Raw genomic sequence first — 17195 nt, forward strand, 5'->3', positions numbered from 1 at the left:
AAAAGATGCTTGGCAAAGTCATTTAACAAAAGTTTAGAATTTTATTGGATAATCAACATGGTTTCACTTATGGAAAAATCTTGCCTTACAAATCTTTTGACATTCTTTCAGAAGGTTACTGCTTATGTAGATGAGGGTAAGGGTGTAGATTTGAGGTATCTAGATTTTCATAAAGCACTTGACAAGGTGCTACACAAATGACTTGTAAAAAATATCTTTGTAGGTGTGGGGGATAAATTAGCTAACTTGACAGAAGTGTGGCTGGTTGGAAGAAAGCATAAGATTGTTAAAAATAGAGTTTACTCAAACTGGATTAATGTCACAATTGGGGTACGTCAGAGCTCAGTCTTAGGGACTTTGTTCATGTTGGTTTACATCAATGACATACATGGAGGAATAGTAAATACGTTACTTCAATTTCCAGATGATATTAAGGTCTTGGGTATTGCCAGCTGAGAAGAGGATGCTTCTGATTTATGAAAGGACTTAGATCATTTAATGAGTTGGATAAATGAATAGCAGATGGATTTAATTATAATAAGTGCAAAATAATGCATATGGGTTATCATAATTTATATTATAAGTCTAATGTGGATGGAAATAATATGAATGGTGTTTTGAAGAGAAAGAATTTTGACGTAGAAGTAGATAACTCTCTAAAGCCACTCAGGCAGTGTGTTGCTGCTAGATGCAGGACAAATAGGAATTTAGGTTATAACTGAAGTAATATTGAATAGAAGTCTAAAGAGATTATAATTTAATTGTAGAGGTCAATGGTTAGGCCACATTTGGAATATTATGTTTAGTCTTGGACTGTTTACCCAAGGAAGAACATTGAACTCTTGGAAATGGCTCGGAGGAGGATCACTAAAATGATGCCTGTGATGGAGAGGTTGTTATACAAGGAGAGACTGAAATCTCTCTAACTGTTTTTTCTTGGAAAAAAAGAGAATAGTTAGAAAAGGTCTAATTTTGAGATGGTAAAGAGAATTGATAATACTGATATATTATCTTTTTTTCATAACTAACAGTGTGAACAGTAGGACTAGGAGACACAAATATAAATTTGGCAAAGTAGGGGTGATTTTCAGCTAAGGTAGTTTCATTCTGCTCCACCTTTCAACCGTGGGGGTGTTGTAGTGTTTCTATCAATCCCACTATTCATTGGTAAAAAGTAGCCTAAGAGTTGACTGTGGGTGGCGATGATTAGCTGCCTTCCCTCTAGTTTTACACTACTAAATTAGGGATGGCTAGCGCTGCTAGCCCTCATATACCTTTGGTTGAAATAAAAAACAAACAAACAAATCGTTAGACCTTAGTATGCTCTTATAAATAGACATTGTGATATTTTAATTTTTAAAATTTCTGATCTTTGTAAGATTTTTATGTTTCAGAATGGTAGAACAACTGATTGGTTTCAAGTTCTCAGTTTATTTACGTCACCGCTCAGAACTGTTGTCACAGTGTTGTAGACAAAACACAAAACTGATCATAGAGCTTCTCTCTGCCAACTGATTAAACCGATAAAAGATATTTGTATTTCCTAACTGGGAACATTTTTATGCTGATAAAATAAGACTATAAATATCAAATATTATCAGTTCATATAAGTTATAAAGTAAGAGGAACTACATGTATTTAAAAACAATATTACAGTTTTTGACCAATATTACAATTTTTCTTTAGGATGATAATTTGATTCCAACTTCATATGAAAAGAATAATCTGGATATCAATATTTAGTTTTCTCAGATTATCTTGTAACAAGCTTATACACTGTATTTGTGACTTATTCTTTAAAAAAGTCGAAATGAGTATCTTAATGCATCTCGTAAACAAATAATGCCGGCTACAAAAAATAGACCTGAAAGATCTTGAATAGATGCATAATTTAACCGCTGTTTTCGCTATTTTCATTGGTGATGGTTTTGCAATCATCCAGAGACACTGAAAGGTTTCTACAAAATATCTTATTAAAGGCTAAAAGTTTTTTCATGGTTCATACATAAATGATAATGAAGGTAGGTCATCTTTTACATTTTTTCAAAGATATGAGCCTAAAACTACGTAGTTGAAAAATCATCATGTTTGTAACTTCTATTTTGGTATTAATTATTTAATAGTGTGTGTATATAAATTGACGAATAAAACTCGATAGTTGCTTCAACGTACAGTACTAAGTGGCGGAGGGGACACATGTATACGGTTTAGGCTTATGCTGCTATGAATTTATAAGGGGATGGAGGCGACAATGTTCTAACGGTTTGTTTGTTTTTGAATTTCGCACAGAGCTACTCGAGGGCTATCTGTGCTAGTCGTCCCTAATTTAGTAGTGTAAGACTAGAGGGAAGGTAGCTAGTCAACACCACTCACTGCCAACTCTTGGGCTACTCTTTTACCAACAAATAGTGGGATTGACCGTACATTGTAACGCCCCCACGGTTGAAAGGACGAGTATGTTTCGTGCAACGGGGATTCGAACCCGTGACCCTCACATTACTAATCGGACGTCTTAACCCACCTAGCCATGCCGGGCCGTGTTTTAGTGAACGCTCCTGAAGAAGCTGTAAAGCGAAACGTTAAGTGTTTAATTAAATAAAAACAACACTTTAATGTTATTTATTTCTTCATACGTAGTATTGCCTTTAAATAATTACAATAACGTGTGACGAATGAGCGTTACAAAAAAAAAAAGATGTTGTAAGGTGTAATATTCTTATAGACGTGCCACTGTGTCACTGGGGAGCAAATTGCATAAGAACTTTCTTTCATTTTCCATCTTCTCTACTCTTATTTATTTGCTTTAAAACAGTATTTATCTGGCCAAAAAATAACAACAGGTACATTATAAATAAAAACAGATTCTTAATTTGGAAAGAAATAGCAGAGAAAAATTAAAGTAAAAGTAATGTAAGTTCTGTAATATCTTCTCGTAGAACTGTTTAAACTGTTCAGTATGTGATTGTTACTTTTTTTGTACAGTAATGATATTAGTTTTCAACATCAATTGTTTTTCTATTTTTTATTTAAACCAGTTAATGCGGAAACAGCTAAGTGAAATGGTCTAAATAATAAAACCTAGTCTGAACAGTAAGTAGGTTTATAGAATTACTTTAGCTAACACGTGCGAACCTGATGTAACAAACAGTGTGTTGACTAACTCATTTATTATAGGTTCCTTAAGATGGCGCTCATAATTCCCCAAGTTTATGTAATTCTGTTTCCCGGAATACAACTTTTTGATCATTGTAAGCTGCTAGTAGTAGTAAAACAACTCCCTGAGCTTTCTTTCAGCTTATTATTTATTATTATTTGCATAGTTACTAAATATTGTGTATATTTCCTTTCCTTACCACTGAGACTTTCCTACCATAAAAACACATTTTTCTCAGTAGTCTGTTTTGTTTTGTTTGTTTGTTTTTTTGGAATTTCGCACAAAGCTGCTCGAGGGCTATCTGTGCTAGCCGTCCCTAATTTAGCAGTGTAAGACTAGAGGGAAGGCAGCTAGTCATCACCACCCACCGCCAACTCTTGGGCTACTCTTTTACCAACGAATAGTGGGATTGACCGTCACATTATAACGCCCCCACGGCTGGGAGGGCGAGCATGTTTTGGCGCTACTCGCCGCGAACCCACGACCCTCAGATTACGAAGCGCACGCCTTAACGCGCTAGACCATGCCAGGCCCTTCCCAGTAGTCATGTTCTTTTCTGTATGTCTCTGACATGTACATCCATATTTGTAATTCTTGATTTTTTTCACATAAATGTTCAGTAATTCTGTTACAATTTATGACATTATTTCAGGGCCTCTCCTTCCCGTTACACCAAATATGCTCGCCTTTTCAGCCGAGGGTGCGTTATAATGTTACGGTCAATTCCACTATTCGTTGGTAAAAAAGTAGCACAAGAGCTGGCAATGGATGGTGATAACTATCTGCCTTTCCTCTAGTCTTACACTACTAAATTAGGGACGGCTAGCGCAAATAACCCTCGTGTAGCTTTGCGCGAAATTAAAAAAAAACAAAAAAACAATCCCACTATTCCTTGGTAAAATAATAGCCCAAGAATTGTCGGTGGATGATGATTACTAGTTGCCTTCCCTCTAGTCTTACACTACTAAATTAGGGACGATTGGAGTAGATAGCCCTCGTGTAGCTTTAAGCTAAATTTAAAACAAACCAAACCTTTCTTTCACACATTTTACCAAACAACTTTGACGTACATACCATGTTAGGGTTCTTTTCTTCTTTTTTTTTTTTTTGAATTTCCCGCAAATCTACTGTACCAGCTTATTTTAATTTAGCAGTGATAGACTAAAGGGAAAACAGCTGGTGAACACCATCCACCGTCAGCTTTTAGGCTATTCTTTAATCATGTGTGCTTGACCGTCATATTATAACGTTCCTGCGGCTGAAAGGTTTAGCATATTCGGTGAGGATATTCGAACCCGTGACTCACACATTGCGAGTCGAGCGTCCTAACCACCAAGCCATGCTAAGTTATCACATTTTATTAATAAAAAGTAAGTACAGAAATTCAACAAAGAAAAAACGTTTCTAGAGTAGAAACTTTGTATTACTGCTTGATATTTATTAAACTGACGGGCTGCGGATCAAAGGTCCAAATATTCGAGCCCGTGATATGCCACCAAACATTCATAGCAATTTAACTGTTAGCATATATCAAACATGACGTTTAGTACATTAAGGGCAGCGAACGGTGTTGACCAATTGCTCCCTCTTTAATCAAAAGCTAAGAACAAGGAACGACTATGCTCGAACCTTGGGGTCTTTAACCTCGATATTTTCCCATCTGTCTCATAAGGTTCCTTGAGATGACAAGAACAAATTCCAAAGTTAAACTAGCTTTTGACTTTCTTTTTCCATTTCTTTACATCTACCTAAGTCAATGAACAATCTCCTAATTTTTACATAAGTGTATCCTATGTTTTAATGGCTCCCAGTGGCACAGCGGTATGTTTGTAGATTTACAACGCTAGCAGTTGGGTTTTGATACGCATGGTGGACAGATCACAGATAGCTCATTGTGTACTTAAACTTCAATAAAACAAAAAAAATGTGTTTTTATGGAAGTAAGTTAGCTACGTGCTATAACGTATTTCGGAATAAGACGTAAATAAAAACTCTAAGTAACTCGATTATTAGAGCATGTTTATTATATACATAAAACACCATGACTATCTTGTAAAAATATTCAGTGTCTGTCACTGTAAAAACAGTTTGAAATTACTAAAATTTGAGAGCCTGGCATGGCCAAGCGCGTAAGGCGTGCGACTCGTAATCCGAGGGTCGCGGGTTCGCGCCCGCGTCGCGCCAAACATGCTCGCCCTCCCAGCCGTGGGGACGTTATAATGTGACGGTCAATCCCTCTATGCGTTGGTAAAAGAGTAGCCCAAGAGTTGGCGGTGGGTGGTGATGACTAGCTGCCTTCCCTCTATTCTTAGACTGCAAAATTTTGAGTAACTTTGTGCGAAATTCCAAAACAAACAAACAAATTTGAGAACAGGTCATGTTATAAATGAGAACTTTTCTTACACACTTATTGCAGTAATGTTAGTAATATATTTGATAACTCATCTTTTCTTTTCTCTTTCTGTATACATTACGTAGCAAATGAAATTTGTGATTAAAATATTGGGTAGAATAATTTTAAAACAAATAATCAATATCATGGCCCTCAGGACAGTACGTTAAATTACAAATTTCATAAGAAATAAGGACTTCAATACAGAATAGTGATGTTATTTTTCATAAGGTATGAGACACATCAAAACCTCCATTACAGCATAGATTTATTACACTGTCACGAGAAACAAAATGTATTAATTGCTCAGTAAAATGGTTGCTACATCTCAACAAAAGGTCATGTTTAGAAATTAGCACATCACACTGTTTCAGGTTATTCAATATGACTTGGTTTAACACCGTGAAGGTAAACTGGTATATTTTTTTACAAATAAAAGTCAACCGGAAGTCTGAGCTTTTCTTCAAATTTTGATTTTGGGCGAGCATATCGACCATAGCGTTCCAAAGAACAATCTGCATGTGCTGACCTCCAACCAACCACAGCTGAGGACGTTCGAGGCGGGGACGGTGAAGGCTTGACAATACTTGTGTTGTGTGGGGAGACTCCTTGTGCTGGATTGTTCACCTGATAGCCTTCGGAACAACTAGGAACATTTTCTAGTTGATTGAGATCTTCTTTTAACTGTGAACGTATAAACATGTGGACATTTTATTTTTTAAAATACCACAAGGCAAGGTGGTGTGGTATTTGTTATATGTGGTTAGTTTATTGTTTTAAAACAAGAGAAAATAATGTACTGTTTGGTACATGTGGTCAGTTTATAGTTTTAAAAACAAAGCAAAGTGATGTACTGTTAGGTACATGTGGTTAGTTTATTATTTTAAATCAGAAAATGTGATGTACGGTTAGGTAAATGCAGTTAGTTTATTGTTTTAAAACAAGCTAATGTGATTATTGTTAGTTACATGTGGTTAGTTTATTGTTTCAAAACAAGAAAATGTGATGTACTAATAGCTGTAACTTGTAATAAAAAATGTGATGTACTGTTAGTAATATATCATTAAATAATTTTTTAAACATACTAAGGTGCTGTTAGGGCCCTAGCTGAGGTATAGGTTGAACGACCACCCCAATGTTCTAAAAGGTCTACTATCTTTTGATTATTTTAAGTAAACCCTTAACTTTCATGTAAATGACACAAATTCTTTGTGTAAAAGAAAAGTGCCACTATTTGCTTTTGAAAGAAGACACCCATCCTTCTACATACTGTGCTCTTGTGTGGTGGTATATGTAGTTAATATATTCTTTTTAAACAAGGAATGGCGTTGTGCTGTTAGTTACGTGTTTTTAAAGACGAAGCAGCTTTTGTTTTAATGCACAATTGAAAAAACAATACGTGTTTTTAAAGACGAAGCAGCTTTTGTTTTAATGCACATTTGAAGAACAATACGTGTTTTTAAAGACGAAGCAGCTTTTGGTTTAATGCACATTTGAAAAACAATACGTGTTTTTAAAGACGAAGCAGCTTTTGTTTTAATGCACATTTGAAAAACAATACGTGTTTTTAAAGACGAAGCAGCTTTTGTTTTAATGCACAATTGAAGAACAATACGTGTTTTTAAGACAATTCTGGACTTTAAGCATTAGAAAAGTTCATTAAAGCATGAGAACGTTACTGATATTCTAACAAATTAAGAACAGTACTTCTATGTGCATCCAACTAAGCCTCTAACAATTTTCTCTCACCACTATTTGAGGCTTACTGTGGGCATAGTGTTTGGAATTAAAGTATCATTTCATTTAATAACTTTACACGGAACTGCTGTGATTATTTTCAGATGAGATACACTATAAATAAATAATAATAATAACAAAGATTTACAAAAACTTCTGAAACCTCTTTCCAAAAAGTTTTTAAAAAACCCCAGTCTTTCTCCCAGTTCTGGAAAGCGTTTTTCTCCTTCTCGACGCAGTTTCTCCTGTAGAAAGTACATAACAGTTCTAATATTATTCAAAGACAAAACCTAAGTCAAATTTAGTGTAACGTAGATCTAATTATTAAAACTCATAGTTTTTGTACTTTAACAGAAAAATATACGAAAAGATAATACGTCACTACGTCTTCCTATAGTTTCTTAGGTAGTAAGTCGGGAAAGAGCCAATGTGGTATCATACTTCTGTTTCTTAGGCACTCTTTAAACAACTTGCTTTTGTAATTTCCAAACTACGTTTTTGGTACACTCTAAATTGTATACGTATATGTATCAAACTTGTCTGTGATCTACAAACATGTTCTCAGATTCTGACTACGAAACACTCGTCCGGATACTCTCGGAGCCAAAAAAAACAGTGTTTATGTACTCTCTAAGCCATAACATTTAGTTATTTGTAAACAACATATGTTTTGAGATATGCTCTAAACTATACGTATACATTAAATCTGTCTGTAATCTACATACGTGCTTTCAGATTCTGACTAAAAACACATGTGTGAATATTATCTGAGCCCAAAAAAGTGTTTGTGTTCTTTCTAAACTATATACATATTTTAATAATTTCTAAGTAACCTACATTTTGGGATACGCTCTAAACTAATATTTCATATATCAAAACTGTATAATCTACATACACGTTTGGATACAATCAGATGTACTACGTGTATACAACTTCGAACACTCGCCAAATAACAGATACCATTCTAATGTACCCAGGGTCCCCCGCTGGTACAGCGGTAAGTTTACGGATTTAGAACGCCACAATCAGGCGTTGGATTCCCCTCTGTGAACTCAGCACATAGTCCGATGTGGTTTTACTATAAAAAAACACCCACATGTACCTAGGTTCTTCTCCGGGAATTAAAAAAACAACAACCAACAACAAACATTTATACATTCATAAGTGTCGTAAGACAAAAGCCGTTTATAAAATACAGTTTCTAAGTTTACGTTCATATTTTCCTCACCACCGATCGTCCTGAGCAACATAATTATGTCGAGGAATCTCCATTCCTGTTGGTCCTTCAATAATTCTTTGTTTTCTCTGACCGTTTCTCCGTTTACTGTCTTGTTGGAAAAAATTATTTTCCTTGGGTCGTCGAACTGAGACATGTTTTCTCACTCCCGACATTATTATAAACGTCGTTATTTTTCAGCCGACATGGAACTAGGTATGAATCAATGTATTGTACACCACACGGTGGCGCAATATTATCAGTCGTTACCATAGAGACGGTGATAAAACAAAGACGAGAAAGTATAAGATGTTAGTGAAAATTTCAAACCCAGAACATTTTTATGAAACAAAAAAGTAAAATTAACTTACGGCTGTGATATAAACACATGAGTAATATTTACAGTACATTACATAAAATATCACGTGTCCAGTGTTTGCAGTACTTGTTGGAATAAACGCTTATAGGGCCAGTGTTTCAATGTACAACGAATTTAATGTTATATTTAAATGAACTGTTTTTAATATGCAAGTCAACATTTCATATCACTAACACAGCCACAGTCATGGTTCAATGAAATATATAGGAACTACATTTTGAAATTATTTGACGTTAAGTTGGGATGTAATCTAAAATTGATGGTTATTGGGAAGAATTTGAACCAATTCTCATTCCTAAACAAAATACTCATATCTTAGCATTATAAAGATATGTTTGGGTGGTGAGTTTAGAATTTCCAAGACGGAAAAAAAATCTTTCTGTTTAATGGAATTATAAAACGAAGGAATATGGGTCATATTGGGAACCAAACTCATCCAGAAAAAGAACTGCTACAAGTCATACCCCAACTGTGGTAAGTAAAGTACAGTATCTTGTAACAGGTGTAAATAACGAATTCAAGGGTTAGTGACAAATATTGTCCACTTGCCGCAAGCATGCAACATAATCAAGAAGTACTGTGTCTTGAAACGAGGCCAACAGGGCACAGGTTCACCAAGATAAATCTTCCAGTCATGCCTCCATTTCAGCCGTTTACATATCAATCAGCTAATGATTGAAAGGTGTACATAATTACATGCTATTCCCTACGAAGACATACTGGTCAAGTTGCCAGAAGCAGCGCTTATAAATTTATGTGCGTTCCTACTGTTGAAACGGACTCTTGGCAAAAGGTCATTTTCGTAAACTTAAGGGATTATATAAATCTCGCAGAAAGGAGTGATGTATTTTGGACATGACAGCCTTTTGATGGAGTTTTGTGTAATGACGTGGGGGCGTTATAATATAACGGTCACTCCCACTATTCCTTGGTAAAAGAGTAGCCCGAGAGTTAGCGGTGGGTGGTAATGACTAGCTGCCTTCCCTCTAGTCTTACACTGCTAAAATAGGGACGGCTAGCACAGATAGCCCTCGAGTAGCTTTGTGAGAAATTCAAAAAGAAACAATCATTCTTAGAACTTTTTTTGCTCATAAGTCTGGAAACAGCAACAAAAGCAAAAGTGACCTTTTTTAGCTTTAACTTATTGTTCTGGTTCGACAGTTTTGACAGACCGAGTCGAACATGTTTAACTTGAAAGTTTGCATGTAGGCACTCCTTAGTGTCATGGTTGTTACTTCGATAAACAGTAGATCGCATGGCCTGTTTTCTGATATTATATACGGACAATTCCTGCAAAAAAAAACAACACCCACACACTAAGAATTACCCACTACTTTCTGCTAAATAGTAGCAATTCCTCTATTTACATACAAAAATAAATATAATAAAGCCAATTCTTGAGGAAGTTAAACAGTTCTAAATTTCACCTTGGCAAAAAAGAATATGGATGATTTTGCCACAGCAATCTGTATTGAAGAAAATCATATCCTGATAAAAATATTATGAGTTTTGATTTATATATTCTCACCAATGAAAATCATCAAGCCAAGAATTTCGTTTTCTCATCCTTAAGCTATTCCCTTTTGGTATTCAACACGCTTAAAGCTATTAAAAACCTTTAAAGCATGTAAAAAATTACGTAGAGAAATGTTTTGAAGAAAGAATAATATTGTTTAATTTGAATAACAACAAGCTATTCAAAGTAAAATATTTTGAAAAGGTTTACCCTTGTTTACAACAGTCATAAAATTGGATTAAAGAACCCTAACCAATGTTACCAGTTTTGAAATTTTAATTAATTACTGCTATATAAACTAAATTTCCAAATGAAATACAAATAACCTGGAGGATTTTATTTTCATGTAAATCAGTATTTTGAAGTTTCGATCTTTCATTGATTTGTTGTAAAGAAAAGTTTTTATTAAAGGCAAAACGTGATTCATAAACTTTAAATTACTTGCCATGCTTCTAAACTCAATGAAATATTTAACTGCTTAGTTAGTTTTATTTGGAAAATGAACGCTTATCGTGAGTTATCATTCCAATTAATTCGTCGTCACAGTACCAGAATATATTAAGTGATCAAGTTACCATATAAATCAAGATACTTGGATTTCATTTGATGGATATTTCGAATTAATATGTAATAATACACTTGATAATAATGCCGCTATTAATCCAATAAAATAATACCAATAATAAAATTAATGTTGTATACTTTCGTCGAAGACGAAAAAAAAAGCAATTATTTAGATGAGCACCAATAATCTCTCAAATGTATAATTTTTCAACAATTGTCAATAGGAAGCGCTCACAACCTTAAACTACTATGAAAGGACAATCACAACAATTGTCAGCTTGATTACAGCTCTTTCGTTTCAAATATTCTGAAACTTTTTGTAAAGACGACAGGTTTGGTTTGTTTTGAATTTTGCGCAAAGCTATTCGAGGGCTATCTTCACTAGCCGTCCCTAATATAGCAGTGTAAGACTAGAGGGAAGGCAGCTAGTCATCACCACTCACCGCCAACTCTTGGGCTACTTTATACCAAAGAATAGTGGGATTGGTCGTGACATTATAACGTCCCCAAGGCTGAAAGGGCGAGCATGTTTGGTGTGACGGGGTAAAGATGTCAGAGATAAAACGATATAAAAAAAAGTTTATTAAACTCGTAATAAAAATTTTATTCAAAACGCAAAAAAAGGGAAAACATCTTAAACCATATTTTCTCCCTTTTTTTCACCACCGATATTTCTTTAGAATTTTGAGCCGACGGTAGACCAGTGATTGAAGCGCTAGGCTGCAGATCGACAAATCTGAAGCCCTAGTAGTGTTTGAGCTATGGGTGAATTTTAAAAGTGACAGTAAATTCCACTATTGTGGTTCAAAAAGCTGAACAAAGCCCAAATGGTGGTAGGTACTGCTAGTTCGCTGCCTTCTTTTGTTGTATAGTTTAAGATTACGAGCAGCTATAACTGAAACTTATGGTTCTTTGATCAGATCTTTTAATTCACATGCGCATAAGTTGTTGTTCTGTTTTCATATATATTTATTCTTAAAAATTGGTAATTTGGGTAAGAAAAGACGCTACAGAAGATAAATACATATATAAGGATAATCGAAATTATATTACAATTAAGTCTTTGAATTTTAAAAAAAACACTAACATGAAAATATATGAAAGTAATGATCAGAAGTTTAAAACAACAAAAATGTGACTAACGCTATGTCATAATCTTTTGAATTCTGAAGTTTTAAGGTCAACACTAGGCAACACTCGTTTCAGAAACAAAGACGAATGAAACATATTTTAATATTTGTCTCCTGGTTAACAAAAATGCTGGATTTCTTTATATATATATATATATATAGAGAGAGAAACACATACAATTTATAAAAAACACAAAATTTCTTTACCTTCGGTAAGATGTTAACTGTCGAAAAGTAATCATGAATATCTTTGTATGAAAATTCTGAACAGTTAAACCTATTGTTTGCTGTTTTCTTGGGGCAAAATTGCACAATGAGCTATCTGCATTGTCCACCACGGAGAATCATACCTCTGATATTTTGTATTCTAGGTCCGTAGACTTAACATTGACTAAATGGGAAACTAGTTAAAACCAGAGCATTTTATAAAAATGTTCTAAATGTTGTATGTGTTACAGTGGAGTGTGCCCCCCAGTGACTCAGCGGTTTGTCTGCGTACCTACAACTCTAAAAACCGGGTTTCGATACCCGTGGTGAGCAGAGCACAGATAGCCCATTGTGTAGCTTTGTGTTTAATTCAAAACAACAACAACAGTGGAGTGTTTAGTGATAACAAAGAAAACTAATATGATTGGGAAAAACTGGCACAATAGCAACAGTACTGGTAAAAACTGTTCCAATTATAGTCAGTATTTTGTCAAATACTGAATATAAAGCGCATTAATCTTAGGGGATGGATGAAAGTGACGTCATTTTTATGTCTTCCCCGCCCCTTAGATTTTGAAATATTGGTAGGAACTTTTCTATTATTACTACCAGAGCTACTGTTTCCTTGTATTCCTGTCCTGAACTGGATGACGATTTCTTATTTGCAAAACGAGATTACTCATAAAGGTAAGGTATAGAAAAATTGTTGCAAAGAGCAGTAAGTGCAAAACACAACGAGCTGACCCATTTTTACTCGAAGTTCTTGAAAAGGAATGACAAGCGGCTGATTGATCTCAGGACAAGGTATGGGATAGGAGAGTCATGCACGTGCTGTCTTACAAAATTCATTGCACCCCACCTCCACATAGACACCTGTAAATACAAAGTATTGTCCAGACAGAAGGCAAGTGACTTTATGGTTAAGTTACCACGTGACGTCTCGTCTGCAACTATTTGACACATGATTACAATCAGTCCAATAAGTAAGATAATGACCTTGAGGAGGACCTCAATACTAAACTAACAATCAACTATGTTATTATTGACAATTACAATTCAGAACATATGACTTATTACAAGACTGCGAAGAAAATTTCGTTCATTTTAAACACCAACAAAAGTAATTTATTATAATAATGATGATAGACCTGAGAAACTAAACCATTAAGTTTCCGTGTTTATCTTCAGTGCTTCTAGTGTGGTGAATGTGTCTTTCAGACGCTTATATTTAATTAGGTATACCGAGAAATAAAATAATTTCCAGACAGACATGACAGACGCTTAACATTATCGAGTATCTTCCGAAACAAACAGCACCCTGTGATTCATTCGTAAGTTTTCGATGGTTCACAAAGATAAAAATGGATGTAGGTCTTGTAGTGGACTCAACATAGATAGCTCATTGTATAGCTTTGTATCTTTTTAAGGCTACTGACTTACAACTCTAGAAATAAACAAGCTTAAATCTTTCAGACTGTCTAGCCTTTTTTATTATTTGACCCTTCCAACCGTCTATTATATTGTGCAAATCGCTTTTTGTTGGTTGATTGTTATATTAAGGGTAATGATAAATATATATAAAGTGCTTTCTTTCTTTTAAGACAGACTCTTCTTGCATATCCTCTATGATAAATAAAACAGAACAAAAAGGAGGTTAGGAACCATTGCCATCAACAGTTACTATGAAGAATATGCCTAGCGTATTTTAACAGCCACGTGTATCTTACATCAACAGCACTTGGATAAGAAACGATCAAAGTTACCAATTAACGCTGCCTCACTTTTATTACTTTTAGTACATTAACTAACAACAATATTAGGTTACTAGCTGGAATACCCGCAAATTCCTAATTAATGAAAGGTTATGTTAGGATATGAAAGTTGCTTCCCTTGTACGCAATAGTAAATAAACCTAAAAATACCCATAAGAACTTCAAAACATAAAATTTGAAAGCACAGCTTTGCATACTTATCCCCGTGAATTTAATGAATCTTCACATCAAATCTGGCAAAGATCTATCTACAGGAGGTGAGGTAGAGGAAAAAATCTTAAATAAACCCATAAAAACCGCGAAATGCAAAATTAAAACCTGAAAATTTGTATGTACCCCCGAATGGATCTACTAAACCTTCATACCAACTTTGATGAGGATCCGTCCACATCTCGCGAATTAGTTACATAGACATACCACAAATAACAAATAATACTATCATATATATTGTTGCTAATTAACATGACCAACAGTCGTTACTGGAACATAGTGTTACCAAAACTCACTGACTTTTATATATATTAGAAGTCGTTAAACTAACTGATTTTTACAATAATTATTCTATGAATACACCACGAATTCATTTAATGAATTATCTTAATATTGATTGGCTCACAAAGAAATTTACGGATCTTTGACTACCTCAACTTCACTTTCCTGCCTGTTTTTGGTCAAGCTTGATTTCGACATTTTTTTATACTTCAGTCAGCTATGAAATGTGAGGTTAGAGTATACTATGGGATGTGAGTAGTAGTAGTCATATTTGACGGGCTATACGCTAGTCTAGAATAATAAGACAGACATACACAAGGTATATGATATGGATATTTTCTTTTATGCATGGGAATGTGTGCATGAGTGCGTGTGTTAGCATGTGCACATGGTGAGGTAAGAAGTGAGCGTATAACAAGCTTTAAATATTTGTTAGAAACAAATAATTTTGTAAGCAAAATATATATCTCATAAAAATATCCTAAAAAGTTGATTTTTATATCGAGATTTATTAATTATCGAAACTTGTTGAAGAAATATTAATCATTGTTTTGTTAAAATATATCGTAAGTGTGTTTTTTCTTATAGCAATGCCATATCGGGCTATCCGCTGAATCCACCGAGGGGAATCAAACCCCTCATGTTAGCGTTATAAATCCGTTGAATTACCACTGTACCAGCAAGGGAGAAATTATAATGTGTCTAAACGGATGAGAACTTAGCACGCAGTCATTTCAAGTTATGTGCATAAAATAATAATGCGTACAAAAAAACGTCATAAACGGAAAGGTTTGCGTTTTATCTTTGTTCTTATTTTAAGTTAACTAGATATAAGGTATAAGGTTGATATGTTTTGTGGTTGTAGACAATACTCGCTGTGTCAAAAGTAAGTAATATAAAATAAAGTTCATAAATTGTCTTTTGGAAAAAAAATTGTGATTTTGCCAGCTATTTTATTTTTTCCATTTTTACCACCTTATCATACAAATGTGAGCTTGGCAACATGTTTTTTTGGACCGAATCATCTTACAAAGCCACGTCTTGCATCTTTTGTGGATTGTTGGCTAGTCTAAGAAATGTAATTTTATCAGAATAATCAACCTATCTATGTTTCTGTACTAATAGTATTCCTCAGTATTCCACATCTGTTTAAAGTTTTATAAGATCCATTTTACCACAACAACCAATGTTTATATTGCGATAGTGATTCCTAACGTTTCACAATTTCTTAATGGTGAATATTGGTCATTTTGTTAATGACAGCCAACATGTGTTTCTCTTTCCATGGTGATAAGACGGATTTTCTAGTCAGCTATGTTCTCACAGTTAAAATTAAAGGGGCTTTAAGCTCAAGCCTACAGAATGTTAAGTTTACTTGTGCAGTGAATACTGACTCCAAAATGACTCATTAATTACAAGGGAGCATTTCATGACTTTTCCTATAATGCCTCAAACGAATAACACTTTACTAAACCTGACGTTCTCTCCCACGTACCTGCAGCAATAGACTAATATAAAATCGTCAGAGGGGCAAAGCGCAACACTGGTGTCGAATTATTACATTATTATAGTTATATGTATTTGTTTGTTAATATTTTTTTTATTAAACCATGAACAGGTTTCAGTGTCAGTTTATATTTTCATCATATTTGAAAAATATATTTTGAAAAATTGTAAATCCTAATATAAATGTTTTGACACTAACGTGTTATTATAATTTTTTATTACTATTATTATTTCTTGTAACGTTGATCATTTGAAAATATAAACGATTTCGCTAAGTTTTCAATCAACACCATCAGATGTCTCTGCAACGTGGAAGTTGAGCGTCGAAGGATCAAAGCGACTTTTGACGTGTAAAATCTCATTATTTATGTAAGCTAAAGAACTTCAGCGGTAATTTTGGGTAACCTGAAAAAGGTCTTAATTGGAGGAGTTTTTATTAGAAAATTTAACATCATAATAAAATGCTACACGATAACACCAGGTTAAAACATTGTCAGTTTTATACTTATTCTACACCAGGTTAAAACATTGTCAGTTTCATACTTATTCTACACCAGGTTAAAACATTGTCAGTTTCATACTTATTCTACACCAGGTTAAAACATTGTCAGTTTAATACTTATTCTACACCAGGTTAAAACATTGTCAGTTTCATACTTATTCTTAAAATACTAATTATCTTCCATTTAGTTACATATGAGTATAATAAAAATCGATTTACTGTTAGAATTAATAGCTTCATATTTAACTCTGGCGAGTTTGGAATTATTGTTTTAATGAAATTGATATTCTTACGCGACTGAAAAACACAGCAGATAAAACATTTTTAGTTTTTGGGTTTTTTTTCTTTCTCTTTGATAACAGTGAATGCCAGATCATAACTATTTCTGAATTAATAAACTAATTTGTCTCCCGCTGTTATAGCGGTAAATCTACGAATTTACCTCGCTAAAATCAGGAGTTCGATTCCCCTCGGTGGACTCAGCAGATAGCCCAATGTGGCTTTGCTATAAGAAAATACACACACACAAAAAAAACTAATTTTGTACAACTCAGTCGTATTCGTGAGGAAAATATTGAAATGCTTTACTTTATTAAACATACATAACTGCTGAAGTGTTATAAAAAGT

General features: G+C 34.2%; 1 protein-coding gene across 1 annotated transcript; it reads right to left on the reverse strand.

The window, feature by feature from the left end:
• Positions 1-5799: 5799 nt before the first annotated feature.
• Positions 5800-8744, reverse strand: LOC143235569 (ciliary microtubule inner protein 1-like). The gene is made up of 3 exons (XM_076473816.1): positions 8512-8744; positions 7447-7528; positions 5800-6230 (listed from the first exon to the last, which is right to left on the reverse strand). The coding sequence occupies exons 1-3, from the start codon at positions 8673-8675 to the stop codon at positions 5973-5975; spliced, it is 504 nt and encodes a 167-aa protein (XP_076329931.1). The 5' UTR covers positions 8676-8744; the 3' UTR covers positions 5800-5972.
• Positions 8745-17195: the final 8451 nt, after the last annotated feature.

The sequence above is a fragment of the Tachypleus tridentatus genome, chromosome 12 (assembly GCF_004210375.1).
Source record: "Tachypleus tridentatus isolate NWPU-2018 chromosome 12, ASM421037v1, whole genome shotgun sequence".
NCBI classification, from domain to species: Eukaryota; Metazoa; Arthropoda; class Merostomata; order Xiphosura; family Limulidae; genus Tachypleus; species Tachypleus tridentatus.

What these genes read in the sequence shown, in the direction of transcription:
- LOC143235569 (XM_076473816.1), bottom strand. Translation starts at nt 8,675, where the DNA reads ATGTCGGGAGTGAGAAAACATGTCTCAGTTCGACGACCCAAGGAAAAT. An exon ending in GTTGCTCAGGACGATCGGTG is followed by an intron (nt 7,529 to 8,511) that starts GTGAGGAAAATA and finishes TACTTTCTACAG; the next exon opens with GAGAAACTGCGTCGAGAAGG. An exon ending in TAAAAACTTTTTGGAAAGAG is followed by an intron (nt 6,231 to 7,446) that starts GTTTCAGAAGTT and finishes ATACGTTCACAG; the next exon opens with TTAAAAGAAGATCTCAATCA.